Below are 15260 nucleotides of genomic sequence, written 5' to 3'. Positions count from 1 at the left end.
GAACATTCCGAACTGCAAATGAAGTGCCAACTCTGGCTGCCACCAGAGGACAAGCTCTTCAGTGTCCTCCTATTCACTAAACAAGACTAACAGACCTAACTGTGCCTGTTCTCAACACTGAATCAGAACCAAGTTCTGCACACGTCTGTGGAATGGTGCGAATCATCTGCTCAGGCTACATGGTCTGCGCCAGGCAGGTCCTACCCCCGCCTCTGGCGACCACCAGTGTGTTCTCTGTACGTATGAGCTTGGGTTTTCCTTTTTTTACATTTCACACATAAGTGACATCACACAGCATCTGTCTTTCCCTGACTTATTTCACTTAGTATAATGCCTTTAAGGTCCACCCATGTTGTTACTGATGGCAGCATTTCCTTCTTTTGTATGGCTGAATAATATTCCCCTGAATATATTCACCACATATCCGTTCATCCGCTGATGGATGCTCAGGCTGTTTCATGTCTTCGCTATTGAGAATAATGCTGCGATGAACATGGTGGGTACAGATACCTTTTTGAGTTAGTGCTTTCATTTCCTTCAGATACATACCCACAAGTGAAACTGCTAGATCAGACAGTAGCTCTATTTTTGATTTTTTGAGGAACCTCCATACTATTTTCCATAGTGGCTATACCAATTTATGCTCCCACCAACAGTGTACAAGGGTCCCCTTTTCTCCACATCCTTGCAAAACGTGTTATTTCTTGTCTTTTTCAGGATATTCATTCTAACGGGAACAAGGTGATATCTCACTGTGCTTTTGATTTGCATTTGCCTGATGATTAGTGATGTTGAACACATTTTCATGTACCTGTTGGCCATCTTCTTTAGAAAAATACCTATTCAGATCCTCTGCCCATTTTTTTATTGGATTGTTTGGAGGGTTTGTTTGGCTAGAGTTGTATAAGTTCTTTGTATATTTTGGATATTAATCCCTTATCACAGTGGTCCCCAACCTTTTTGGCACCAGGTACTGGTTTCGTCAAAGACAATTTTTCACGGACGGTGGTGGGGGGATTGGTTCAGGTGGTAATGCGAGCGACGGGGAGCAGCAGATGAAGCTTTGCTCACTCGCCTGCCACTCACCTCCTGCTGTGTGGCCCAGTTACTAACAGGCCACAGACTGGTACCGGTCCACAGACTGGGGGCTGGGGACCCCTGCCTTATCAGATATATGATTTGCAAATCTTTTCTCCCATTCAGTAGGCTGCCTTTTCATTTTCTTCATGGTTTCCTTTGCTATGCAGAAACTTTTTAGCTTGATGTAGTCCCACTTGTTGTTTGTTTGTGTTTGTTTTTACTTTTGTTGGCTTTGCTTTTGGTGTCAAATCCAAAAAATCATCACCAAGACCAATGACAAGGAGGTTACCACCTACTTTTTCCTCTAGGAGTTTCATGGTTTCAGGTCTTATGTTCAAGTCTTTAATCCATTTTGAGTTGATTTTTGGGTATTGTATAACATAGTGGTCCAATTTCATTCTTTTGCATGTAGCTGTCCAGTCTTCCCAACACCATTTACTGAAGAGACTGTCCTTTCCCCTTTGTATATTCTTGGTTCCTTTGTTATAAATTAACTGACCACATATGCATGGACTCTAACAGATCTACGTGTCTGTTTTCATGTCAGTACCATACTGTTTTGATTACTGTAACTTGTAATAGAGTTTGAAATCAGGAAGCATGATGTCTCCAGCTTTGTTCTTCTTTCTCCAGATTGCTGTGGCTATTCTGGGGCTTCTGTGGTTCCACACAAATTTTATAATTGACTGTTCTATTTCTGGGAAACATGCCACTGGAATTTTGATGAAAACTGAATTAAATCTGTAGATTGCTTTGGGCAGTATGGCCATTTTAACAATATTAATTCTTCCAATCCATGAGCATGGAATATCCTTTCATTTATTTGTGTCTACTTATATTTCATCAATGTCTTACAGTTTTCAGTGTACAGGTCTTTCATCTCCTTGGTTAACTTGAGATTCCTAGGTATTTTACTCTTTTGGATACAACTGTAAATGAGACTTTTCTTAATTTCTTTCTGATAGTTTGTTACCAGGGTATAGACATACAACTGGTTTTTGTATGCCGATTGTATATCCTACAACTTTACTGCATCTGTTTATTAGTTCCAACATTTAGTGGAGTCTTCAGAGACTATATAGACAGACATATCATCTGCAAATGGAGCTGGTTTTACTTCTTTCCTTCCAATTTAGATGTGTTTTATTTCTTTTTCTTGCCTAATTGCTCTGGCCAGGACTTGCAATATTATGTTCAATAAAAGTGGTGAGAGTGGGGACCCTTGTCTTGTTCCTCATCTTAGAGGAAAAGCTTTCAGTTTTTCATCATTGAATATGATGTTAGCTGCAAGCTTGTCATGTAGCCTGTATTATGTTGAGGTACATTCACTCCATACTCATTTTGTTATGAGTTTTTATCCTGAATGGATGTTGAATTTTATAAAGTCTTAAGACCTCATAGATAGAATGTGATCCATTCATGAATTTTCTTGCATTATTGCTCCATTTCTAAAATCTTTCATACAAAATCTGCTATGTGCTCAACACTGATCTCCAAAGAACTTTTCCTCTTCTAGTCTCTGTGTTGGCATACACTCTTTCACAGCCTTCCAAAGAGAAAACAGGGAACGTGCCTTATCAAGAGCTATACACAATGTATACATACACACGTAAAACACTGTGGCAGCCTCAGGCACCATGGCTGGCATGCTGCAGGAGAGTACTAATGTTGCTGAATGAATGTATGGAGGGAAGGATGAATGCATGCCTGCATTCATGTACGCATTCTTACCGTGACACCTAAATATCCTCCAAGTAGAAGAAAGGGAAGACCAAAATCTGGGTGACTGCAGTGTTCCTTTAGATCAGCAAACTACAGCCCCTGAATGAAATCTGGCCATCGGCCTGTTTCTGTAAATGAAGTTTTTCTGGAACACCACCATGCTCATTTATATATTGTCTATGGTTGTTTTCAGGCTACCATGGTAGAGTTGAATAGCTGTAAGAAAAACCATATGGTCCACAAAGCCAAAAAGTATTTAGTATCTGCCTCTTTACAGAAAATGTTTTCCTACCCCTGCTTTAGAAAACGAAGGTTTATCGTCTAATGGAAAGAGGCACCTAGAGACTGCTTAAAGAAAACACCAAGCTGATAGCAAGAAGCTACACCTCGTAGAAATACACGAAGTAAAAACAACAACATAGTCATCACTGGAAACACAGGGACCTTACCTGGATCTATTTTCTTTTATCTGCTATTAAGCTTAAAAGAATTATTAATTAGAGTGTATGTGCTTGTAATTTCTCAATAGCTCAAATGGAGTATTTCTGTAACTATGAGATAAACTTTCATTTGGAAACATAAAAGTTAACTTGTGAAAATCAGTTATTCAATATACTGACTAAATTTTATTTCTGATTTTGTAGCAGATTTTGCCTAAGTTTAGATTTACTCTAGTCAAAATTATTGGATGGGTAGAAAGAGTTCTCAAGGCCTCGTCATTAAAACAGATATTCTTTAAAAACAAAAACACCATTATTCTGGCTTACAAATATTTATATAGTCACATTAAACTACAGACAATGTGCTAAATTTTATAAATGTACACATTGTGATAAGTAGTTGAAAATCTGAAGCTTGGTATTAATTTTATCTTTGTTTTTGAAACAATTTCCTTCTAATTCTTCTATTAATAACTTGTGGCCTAAAAGCATTATCTATGATTATCCAAATACCAAGCATTCTTTGTCGAGCAGACTGACAGTGACTATTTTTGAAAAAAGTGTTGAAAGTTCAAATACTGAAAGTTCTCTAAGTTCTTAAATAAGCTCGATTTCTCCATTCTCCAGATACAAGTCCATCACAGGCATGCAGCTAGGGACAGCTCCCCATTTCTGCGTACTAAACAAAGACGACCCTGTTCCAGCATCACGCCAGGCTGGTTTGGCAACAGTTTTTATATTTATTGTGAAATCTATTATAAAACCAAGTTAGTCCTATACTGTATTTGTTAATTACTGTCATCCTTCTCCACATATCATAACAAGTAATTTAAGTTACAAAAACTGCAATTAGATATGAAGTCAGCAGCCTTCAGAGAAGGCTGCAAAGTTACTTTGTACCATTTTATTGACCTTGACACTTAAAACGCATGTTTATCACAGAACCAATCAGAAATTACAAAGAACTAAGACAGCAGAAAGAAACGCTCTTGATCAAGGTGCATTTAGACAGGGAGCGACGTCTAAATGCCTAGGCCAGGTGACTTTATTCAATAGCGCAAAAACACCCAGCAGCAACCTTGGAAGAAAGTGTCTCCCTGGAATGAAGCACTGTAACAAAAATCAATGCGTTTGGTGAAATTCGGTAAAGCCTAACGCCACACTAAAGCCCATTTCTATGCCTCATTACTTTTGTTCGTGCTGCCTGCTTTAGGATTGCACCATGGAGTTAATACAAAATTGAGGGGGGCAGTAGGAGGACTGGTTGGGCTTCGTTTTCAAAGACGGTGAGCTCACCAGTGGGATCATTTCAAACAGATCCCTCTCCTTAGGCACTCTTCTTTCCCCCTTTAATTTTCTTTCTAGGCATCTTCGATGTTTCTCTTATTAAAACCACAGAGGCAATAGAATGCAGAAGGTCAGAACTCAGGCTCTGCCCTGAGGCTGCCACGGTCAGTTCCCCAATCTTACTGCGAGCGCAACCTGGGCAAGTTGCTTGATCTCTTTGTGCTTCAGTTTCATCTAAAAAAAGACAAAAAGAGTACCTATCCCAAAGAAGTTTTGAGAGGAATAATCCATGTTAAGAGCTTAGAACAGTGCCTGGCACACAGTAAGCGCTCAATAAATATTAGCTAATATTATTAAGGTAAATCACTGACTGGCTTTTTTTCCCACCAGAGCCAAATGGACCTCAGCACAGAGGTAAAAAGACACATGGAGTAACTGAGTGTGATTTTTAGATTGTAGACACAGGCTAGGCTCTTGGGCCAGAAGCTAGTTGTTTCAAGCAATGAGAAAAGAGAATTTAGCTAATTCCTAGACCCTTCCGGAATGCACGGATTTTTCATACATATTTTGTCCTATATTAGACCATTTTATGATAACATCCTTTGTAGTGGTTCACGCCCATCACAAACACTTGGGGAGGTCAAAATCAGCTGAGTTGTATCCTACCTTCTGAATCAGAATCTGGGATACAACCCAGCTATCTATTTAAACAAACAAACAAACATTTTCCAACTAATTCTAATGTGCAGGAGATTTTGGGACCCACTGATCTTGACAGTGCTAAATGCTCAAAGTGTCCTTCCAAACAGCATTCACATACCTCAGATCTGCACATTAACCCACACAAATGTAAAATCATTTCCTGTCACATTTGTGGCCAAGTTTGATTTACTTAAAAAAAAAAAAAAAAAAAAGCCAAAGTGGGGATTTCCCTTAGGGACAGTATTTTCATCACAGTTACACACTGCTCTGTTGGTCTGCTGAAATTCAAAGTCCTCTAATTAGAACTAGGCAGGAGAACATTTCGGATATGCTGATATCATTAGGTAGCATAATGACACCTTACGTTTGTCTAGACCTGTATGTAGTATATTCTATCATTTTATTTCTTCAAAGCTTCAAGTACCCCTAAGTATGTAGAGCAATTAATGATTTCTGTTTCACAGATAAGGCGTGAAATAGTTAACTGAAACCAGCAAAGCCAGAAGAAGAGCATACATTCTAACTCTCAGAACTGTTTCTGTTCACTTGCGTGACCCTGAGAAAAACAAGATACAACAAAATACTTTCTAAATGCAAGAAAACTGAACAGAAAGGAAAAAGAAGGTCTGAGTACTATAAAGTTACTGCTATGAACTCCCTAAGAAATTGTATTCCTCCTTCAAAATTTAATCATGTATCATAAAATAAAAATCCCTGGCTTCTTCCTCTTTATAATAAATGAGATTGGGAAAGGATAAATGTGAATAAGTAGTAGGTTAATCACTAAATTGTATGGAACCATACAAACTACGAAGATGCAGAAAAGTCTCCAGCCCATGGGAATCTTACTAAACAAAGCCAGAACCAAACAGGCAAATTCACATCATTTCAGGATGTTTTTAAGAGTCAAAACCACTTTAACTACTTTACTTTATAGTGCTCTAGGCCTCTCTCGACTCCTTACGTAACATACTCAGGAAAAATGGAATTAATTTTCAGAAGCAATAACACAAATACATTTCCCACCATAAGGAAGATCAGTGGCATTTCTTTTCATTGCTCATTTTCAGGCTGCACGATACTAAAGTTCTAACTGCTAATTATTTTTAAAATGCATTTATATAAAATAAAATGTTTTATCATTATTTTTGAAATACAAGTTGTTATTGATTTCCACTTAATTCTGCTAAATTATTAATATAACTCATTCACTGCACTTAATGTTCTTCCTAAAACACAATGAATATTAAAGACTGTATTTTTAACTATAGTTCAATTTCAATCACAGAGGTTAAAAATGCCAGGAATTTAATAAAAAAAGTATGTTGCAGGATCAATCCTGGAATCTTATTCAGAGCAATGCTATTAAAAATAAAGAAAATCAACGAAATAGGAGACCACAGAAACATAATTTTAAAAGTTAGCTTTCAAACTATGCAACTTACTGTAAGAAGCCAAATCTATCCGTGACTTTGTAAACAAGGTAATCAGCATCTTCCCAAGGTTCAATCTCTGCACCTTCTCGTCCCTATAATAGGGGACAAAGAAGGGTGTTATTAGGAATATATAAAACTGAATAATTTCTTAAAAAGAACAAAAAATAAGACTTATTTTTTGCTAAAAATAAGAGCTGGAACTGAGGTATTATCGACCCTAATTAACTTAAAAAAAATTTTGGGCAATAATCACTATTTCTTTGATACAAACTTTGGAAGACATTAAGCCGTGATCAGAGCTGGGTTCCTGTGAGAAACAGACTGGGAAAGAGGGAGCAACGGAGGACAAGAAGCCACTCAAGAATGAACCGTCAGGGCTTCCCTGGTGGTGCCGTGGTTAAGAATCCGCCTGCCAATGCAGGAGACATGGGTTCGGGCCCTGGTCCGGGAAGATCCCACATGCTGCATGCGCCACAACTACTGAGCCTGTGCTCTAGAGCCCGCGAGACACAACTGCTAAGCCCGCATGCCACTACTACTTAAGCCCACTCTCCTAGAGCCCGTGCTCCACAGCAAGAAAAGCCACCACAATGAGAAGCCCACGCACCGCAACGAAGAGTAGCCCCCGCTCGCCGCAACTAGAGAAAGCCCGCACGCAGCAATGAAGCCCCAACGTAGCCAAAAATAAATAAATAAATTTATTTTTTAAAAAAAGAATGAATAGCCAAACTTGAAGGTTTTAGAGTGAAAACATCTTAGAAGAAAGTATGTCTTGCTTTTTCATCCTAACTTCTCAGAAGAGTGGGCTACCTACTTTGCCTCTCTTCCTCTTCACTCCCAGCTCTACTGGCCCTGATACTATCCTTGCCAAGGTCAAAACCGGCCTCCCACCGTCAGATCCCGTGGACACTACTCTGGTTTCCTCACCGAGTGGACTTTTCCACTGTGCTTGTCAGTGCTGCCCAGCCTCATGACACCATCGTCTCTTGGTTCTCCTGTCCCTCCCCTACTCTTCTGTGACAGCTTCCTCATGGGCTGCCCCCACCAAGTGTCCGTGTGCCCAGAGCTCCATCCTCAGCCCACTGCCCGTCACACTCCCCTCCTGAGCTGCGAAGCAGCACTGATTAGAGCAGGAGCCCCAGGGCAAGAGTCGACACTAATCCCTCACGTTTCACACTTAGTACCCGACTGTCTCGTGGATGTTTGGTAACTGCCTGTTCATGTGTTTTCTGAGTAGGCCGTGAGCATCTTGCAGGCAGGGACCCCTTGTAACTCACGTTTGTACAGTGAAACCCCAAGGCCTAGCATGAGACTTGGCCTGGTCACTAAGTGTTAACGGCATGAAAAAAAAAAATGCATGTGAGCATGAACAAACGATGGTTCTGTTGGTTTTAAATTAGTTAAGCAGTTAAATAAATTAATTGGGTTTTTCACGGACTTCGTTAAAACCTAATCATAATAATGGGAAACGGTGTCTGATGTTCCAAACAACCAACTTAAAAAGAAACTCTGGGAACATGATTGTTCAGATGAGCTCTGCCTGTATGCCTCCCTGGAAGCAGGGCACAGTCCAGATGGCCTTCTATAATTTCATGTTCCTGTTATTCTCATAAGTAATCAAAAATAACAGATACGAAATTACATCCAAGTGATATAAATATAAAACATGACATTTATAAATCATGGCTACAACTCATTGTAGATCTCAAGAGCTAAGGTAATAATAAGGATATATGTAAATCGTCAACAACTGTGATTTTCTAGGGCATCAAAAATGAGATTCCAGGGCTTCCCTGGTGGCACAGTGGTTGAGAGTCTGCCTGCCGATGCAGGGGACACGGGTTCGTGCCCTGGTCCGGGAAGATCCCACATGCCACGGAGCGGCTGGGCCCGTGAGCCATGGCCACTGAGTCTGCACGTCCAGAGCCTGTGCTCCGCAACGGGAGAGGCCACAACAGTGAGAGGCCCGCATACCGCAAAAAAAAAAAAAAAAAAAAAAAGAGATTCCATAATTAACTTAAGGATAAAATGCTAATGGAGATTATACATCATGTATAAATTCATATTTTCAGATCCATGTTCAATTTTTAACATCACGTATCCATTATAAATAAAATGGGTATCCAATTCCATATACTACTATATTAAAATATTTATTGAATACCTAGTATGAGCCAGAACTATTGTAGGTATTTAGGATACAAGAGCAAATCAAACAAAAGAAATTCTTACCCTCGGAGAGTTTACATTCTAGGAGGGAGAGCAGACAACAAAGTATAATATAAAGTATGCTGATACTTTAAATGCTATGGTGAAAAGTAAAGAAGAGAAAGGGGATAGAGAGAGCCAGGGGGTGGAGGGGTGTATTTTTTAAACAGTGTGGTCAGAGAAGATTTCACTAAGAGGTAGCATCTGGGCAAAGAAAAAGAGGAGGCAATAGGGCATGAAGGTATCCAGGATACAAGTGTTCCAGGAAGAAGAAATAGCCAGTGCAAAGGCCCTGAGGCAGGAGCAAGCCTGGAAGAAGTGTTGGAAGAATAACAAGTGACCAGAGTGGCTAAAGCACAGGGAAGGAGGAAGAAAAAATACGGAGATGAAGTTAGAGAAATAAGATGACTTCAACAGTCACGGGAAGTAAACAAACTGCTGCTGTAATTTAAGCTCTCCAAAAAGGAACTCCATTTCTGTTTATACTTCTGTAAATAAAAATTACTCAAAGAGTAAATATGAATACTTACTCTGTCATATTTAGCAACTATTTCAGCTCGCTCCTGGGCAAGTTTGATTGCTACATCCTGGTTTGAATCTGTGGAGAGATCAAATTTCAATGAACTGTTATTTAAAGATTTATAAAGTTAATTAATTATAAAACTAAGATAAAACAAATGAAAATAAAACAGTAAGTCAATGCTGCCTAAAATGACAAACCAGCAAAATCGAATAAGGTATCTGTAATTATAACTTTGAAATATCAACGCATCTACCATTTCAATATTACAATACCATACTCAAAGAAAGCAAATTGGTTAACACAGCATTAACTTAGGGGATATGGTAAATCTTATCCCTCAAGAGTTAATTTTGGATCTAGTTTCATAGAAATAAATATTAAAGTAGAAACTGGAACTGACAGCTCTAAGTTTTCAGATGAAATCCACTTGGGTAGATGATGAGAAGGGCATTCAAGAAGGCTTTTAAAATTTTAGGTAATTTGCTCGCAAAATAAATCAGTGCAAGATAGACTTCAGGAGTTAAAAAAAATATTCCTCTGACGTGATGAATACAATCATTTCTTCATTTAGCCTCTCAGGTCTCCCTTATCAACTGCCCCAACTACTATTATAATCTCCAGTTTTTTACCACAATACAACCACAAATAAAGTTTTCTTTCTTATTACCACCAGGTTATCTTTCAAAATCATTAAGTCTGGTAACAAGTAAAGGTCAAAACATGAAATAGTGTGGATATGATTACACACCCCAACTACCATAAATAAAAATAAAAGATCAATGACAGACTGTATAAAAGGCACCTCTGGTCAAAAAGAAAGACAAGCATTCCAGTGGAAACTGGGCAAAGGTCATATGCAAGAAATTCACAGGAGTAACAACAGCAGTGACAACTCTGTGTTCCGCACAGAGTGCCCGGCAGATAATAAGATACTGCCAGCATCCGATACTGCGGGAAAGCACTTTACATGCCTTATCACACTTAATTCTCACAACGGCACTTCACTGTATTAATTCTATTACACAGATGGAAAAAAAATGAGGTTTAGAGATTTTAACCAACTTGTCTAAGGTCACAAAGCTAGTAAACAGCAAAGATAGATTCAAATCCAGACAGTATTGACTCCACAGTCCATAATTTTAACCACTACTTTATTAAAAAGATCACTAAAGACACGAAAAAGGATGTCCAGTTAAAGATGGCAGATGGAACACACACTTTTATATCCATTCCTCCTAAAACCCCACTAAAACGACAATATAGGGATTCTTTAAATCCTTGCCCTCAGTGGCCCAGCAAATGGAGGTTCCAGAGAAGAGGTGACGGTGGGGTTAAAAACAGGGAGTTGATTAAAGAAGTCAAGTCCCGAGAGTTGAAGGGATGCGTGTGTGTATGTAAGAGGTTGAGTGAGTGCAGGGAAGAAAACCAAATCCTCACCCTCCAAAGCAGGAAACCATGAGATAATGACTAAATCTGCAGAACAGGAAGCGGCAATATAGGCATGGTATCTAGCGCTTTGCAAGTAAACGGATAATGAACCAGCTGGGAGTGGAGAGTGATTACTTCTTTGGGGTGGGCAGCCTGGAGGGAGGGGTGTGGAAGTCAGCTTATTTTTCAAAATAAGTTTTACAGGCTGCTGAATCTTTACACCAAGTACAGCTCTGATAAAAATAAAAGCTAATTTTAAAAGCCAAGACATGGGGGAAAAAAACTCAAGTCATCAGAAACTAAGGAAATACAAATTTTAAAATACCACTTTGGAGGGAGATGGACCTAGAGTCTGTCATACAGAGTGAAGTAAGTCAGAAAGAGAAAAACAAATACCATACGCTAACTATGGAATCTAAAAAAAAAAAAGTTTCTCATGAACCTAGAGGCAGGACAGGAATAAAGACGCAGACGTAGAGAATGGACTTGAGGACATGGGGAGGAGGAAGGGTAAGCTGGGACGAAGTGAGAGAGTGGCATGGACATAGATACACTACCAAATGTAAAACAGATAGCTAGTGGGAAGCAGCTGCATAGCACAGGGAGATCAGCTAGGTGCTCTGTGATCACCTAGACAGGTGGGATAGGGAGGGTGGGAGGGAGACGCAAGAGGGAGGGGATATGGGGATATATGTATGCATATAGCTGATTCACTTTGTTATACAGCAGAAACTAACAGAACATTGTAAAGCAATTATACTCCAATAAAGATGTAAAAAATAAATAAAATAAAATAAAATAAAGGGACTTCCCTGGTGGCACAGTGGTTAAGAATCCACCTGCCAGTGCAGGGGACATGGGTTTGATCCCTGGTCCAGGAAGATCCCACATGCTGTGGAGCAACTAAGCCCATGCACCACAACTACTGAGCCCGTGTGCCACAACTAATAAACCCCGTGTACCTAAAGCCCGTGCACCTAAAGCCCGTGCTCCACAACAAGAGTAGCCACCACAACGAAGAGTAGCCCCCTCGCCGCAACTAGAAAAAGCCCGCACGCAGCGACGAAGACCCAACACAGCTAAAAATAAAAATAAATAAATAAATAAAATACCACTTTGCACCTATCTCACACTGACCAAGAAATGCATTGATATTACTCAATCTTGATATAGTGTGGGGAAATCTGCCATTACTTATGCTGTGGGTAGACTTACAAATGTATAAAATCTTTCTGGAAAGCAACTTGATAATATGTATCAAAAATCTTAAAAACAGGGCCTTCCCTGGTTGGCACAGTGGTTAAGTCTCTGCACTCCCAATGTAGGGGGCCCAGGTTCAATCTCTGGTCAGGGAACTAGATCCCACATGCATGCTGCAACTAGGAGTTTGCACGCCACAACTAAGGAGGCTGCCTGCCGCAACTAAGGAGCCAGCGAGCTGCGACTAAAGAGCCCACGAGCTGCAACTAAGGAGCCTGCCTGCCGCAACTTAAGACCCGGCACAACCAAATAAATAAATAAATATGAAAAAGAAAAAAACCTTAATAGGAAGAGACTATAGTCCAATAAATACCCACATAATAGCAAAGTGCTGTCCATATGTTAAATAGTATTAAGGACAAAAGACAAGAAAAGTTTTCTAAAGTAAAGAAAAAAATAAAAGTTTTTAAAAATCTTAAAAACAGGTATCTCCTTTACCCAATAATTCCACCTCTAGGAATTTATGATAATGAGATAATCAAACAAGCACAAGGTTGTTTATAATAGTAAAAATAGCAGAATGGAATTTGTGAATTTCTTAAAGCTCATTTGGGAAAAAAATGTTTATGCCACTGCTTTTCTCAGACTACGAAGTGTCAATATACTATCCTTTGAGGGAAATGTGAATAAATAACAAATGGTTCAATAAAATAACAAAAATACAGGTTAGTTGTTCAGATTTTCACAGTTAACTTATACAATCAGAAGTCTGGGATACTCAACTCAATTATACACATATTTATTATCCTATTTTAGACGTACGAACCTTCATCAATTCCTTTTTCCCTCTCCTGTTACCCAGCTTTAACACATTACACTTCTACAAAAGGGTAGGGAAAGCAAATTAACAGAAATTAAACTCAAACTAGGAAACTTGGCTCCTTAGTAAATTCTATTCCATTACCAGAACAGCTAAGCATGAATTTCTATGGTGATTAGGCCAAATCCAATAAATGAGTGCTTTCTTTGAAGTATTTTATACTAGTCCTTTATTCCTGCTACTAGTCCTAGGAGTCTCAACTATATTTCCAACTTAACAATGAGAAGTTTAAAAGTGTAAAGGCAAGAACTGGAAAAAGTATAGAGTTCGGAAGTGAAGATGCAAAGTATCCCAAGAAAACATCATTGTGGCAAACTGTAAGCTACAACGCTTTACATGGGTCGTCTCCAATCTAGAGATTTCCAGAAAGGAGACCTAGCCAAGTAATACGGGTTGTACTGGAATTGGATGAAACTGTACCTAATTTTATGGGAATAAAATGATTAACATGATTAGAATAGTTGACTCCAAATCAAGTCAGTACTAATCTTTAAATTCCTTTAGAAAGTTCTTATCCTTGTATTTCCTGATGCGGAGAAAATTTTGTAATGTTAATGAATGTAAAAGAGAACAGAGTTAAAGTCAAACTAATTTTATAAAATATAGCCAAACCTGCTTCTTTGAAGAGACTAAATAGAAATGCCAATCTTTCCCAACACCAAGTTTAGAGACATTATTTAATAATCTGCATTGTGAAGCAAGCATCTTTCCAGTAAGAAGTAGTGTCCTTATGCAGAATTCACTATAGTTAAATTATATTTCATACTGTCTGATCTACAGTTGAGAAGTTTATTAAGAATTATAGTAGAATACTCCCTTTGGTTTTGTTCTGATTGCTTATTTAGAAATTCCACTGCAGAACAAAGAGTTTGCCCTATAAACACTGACCACAGAAGGTATCGGCAGCTGTCTGTGTCTATGCAAGTGTGCACTGACTTCCAGGCTGTGTTCCTGGGCACTTGTCATTATCAAACACAGTATTCAAATATCACAGTATTCAAGCCAAATTAAATCAAATTATCTTAACTGACTTTACATCTAATGTAACAATGTTTCAAAGTACAAGAGGCACATTTTAAGCAATAAGGATAGAAAGGCATTTGGATTAAATACTCAAGTATACAGAAAACATCTCTGGGCACAAACGAACGGAAGAAAACGACAACTAGAGCATTTTAAGAAGACCTCTAATTCCATTTAAACATAAAAACTTTAAAGAATCAAGCATCCACCTGGATTGTAACTTAGTATCACTAAGTTAGCCCCAAATTGTAATGAACAATTCATTCAAAGTTACTAAATTTTAAATTCAATGAAACAAAATTGACAGACCATTTTTCCTAGTATACATTTTAACAGATGAATGTAAATAAATATATATTTCAATTTAAAAAGTACTTTACCCTTTGTTAGATAACCAGTCTGGCTTTGGGAATTAACAACAGCTTCAGTCCTCATAGAGTAAACTTATCTCTTCCAAGATTCCATTACTGCTTTATAGTTTGCAAGCACACCAAGAGTGTTAGGTGGTCCCTCACACATTCTGCAACAAACTGAAACAGAAAAGCGGAAGGCAGCTCTACTTTAAACTATTTGTGAAACAGGCACAAGAAAGAAAAGGTCTGAGATATATTCTAAGGGGGAAAAAAAGACCTTGCTGTGGTTACACGCACTACAGATATTCAAACAAAGATGATGTTTGTTGAGGGTAAAAACATGCCTTTCAGGCTAGATCCCAAGTATGAACCACACCAGCCTACACCCAGCATTCCATCTAGTAACAAACAGGGGCTTTGAATATGCCTTAATCTTGCACTTCAAAATTAGCCACATTCTTATTACTTTTAATAAAACTTGTCTTGGAGCAATAAAGAAAAGTTGTATTTAAAACATTAAACTAAAGCTAAGTAGGAATACTCTTCTCGAGTACATTTTATAACTTAATTTTAATGATACTTTTTAATGTGAAAGCTTCAGCCCCTGTTTCAGACACTAAGCAAATGCATACTAAATTCTGGAGGGTTTTGGAAATATTTAACACACCACACATATACAAGTGAAATAAATGTTTCATGAAACAAAACGCATAGCTTACTTGCAGGGTGGCACTGTGAAATGTCCTATTTATTCTTTCCTTCTTCCCTTCACTGTTTTGTTTTTTTTTTTTAAAGGGTTGGGACCTACAATATGGAAAGTACTTTGCAAAAGTGACAGCCACCTTAGAGGCATGATTATGAACATTAATTACACTTAACTGGACACTAGTGAATTACGTTTACACTCAGCTTAAGCCAGGTGTAACATTCAATACAGTTAAAGATGTCAGAAGCTTAGAGAGAGGGAAAAAGTTCAAA

The 15260-nt window shown here is 38.4% G+C and overlaps 1 protein-coding gene across 1 annotated transcript in view; it reads right to left on the bottom strand.

Moving 5' to 3' along the window:
• The window catches only part of USP6NL (USP6 N-terminal like), a 144655-nt gene that overhangs the window by 52652 nt on the left and 76743 nt on the right, over positions 1-15260 (bottom strand). The window contains 2 exon segments of the mRNA XM_032623105.1: positions 6677-6759; positions 9406-9473. Coding sequence (XP_032478996.1) covers positions 6677-6759; positions 9406-9473 — 151 coding nt within the window.

Source organism: Phocoena sinus, chromosome 2 (assembly GCF_008692025.1).
Source record: "Phocoena sinus isolate mPhoSin1 chromosome 2, mPhoSin1.pri, whole genome shotgun sequence".
Lineage (NCBI taxonomy): Eukaryota > Metazoa > Chordata > Mammalia > Artiodactyla > Phocoenidae > Phocoena > Phocoena sinus.
The sequence above is the reverse complement of the archived record's forward strand: the minus strand, read 5'-3'. Positions and strand labels throughout refer to the sequence as shown.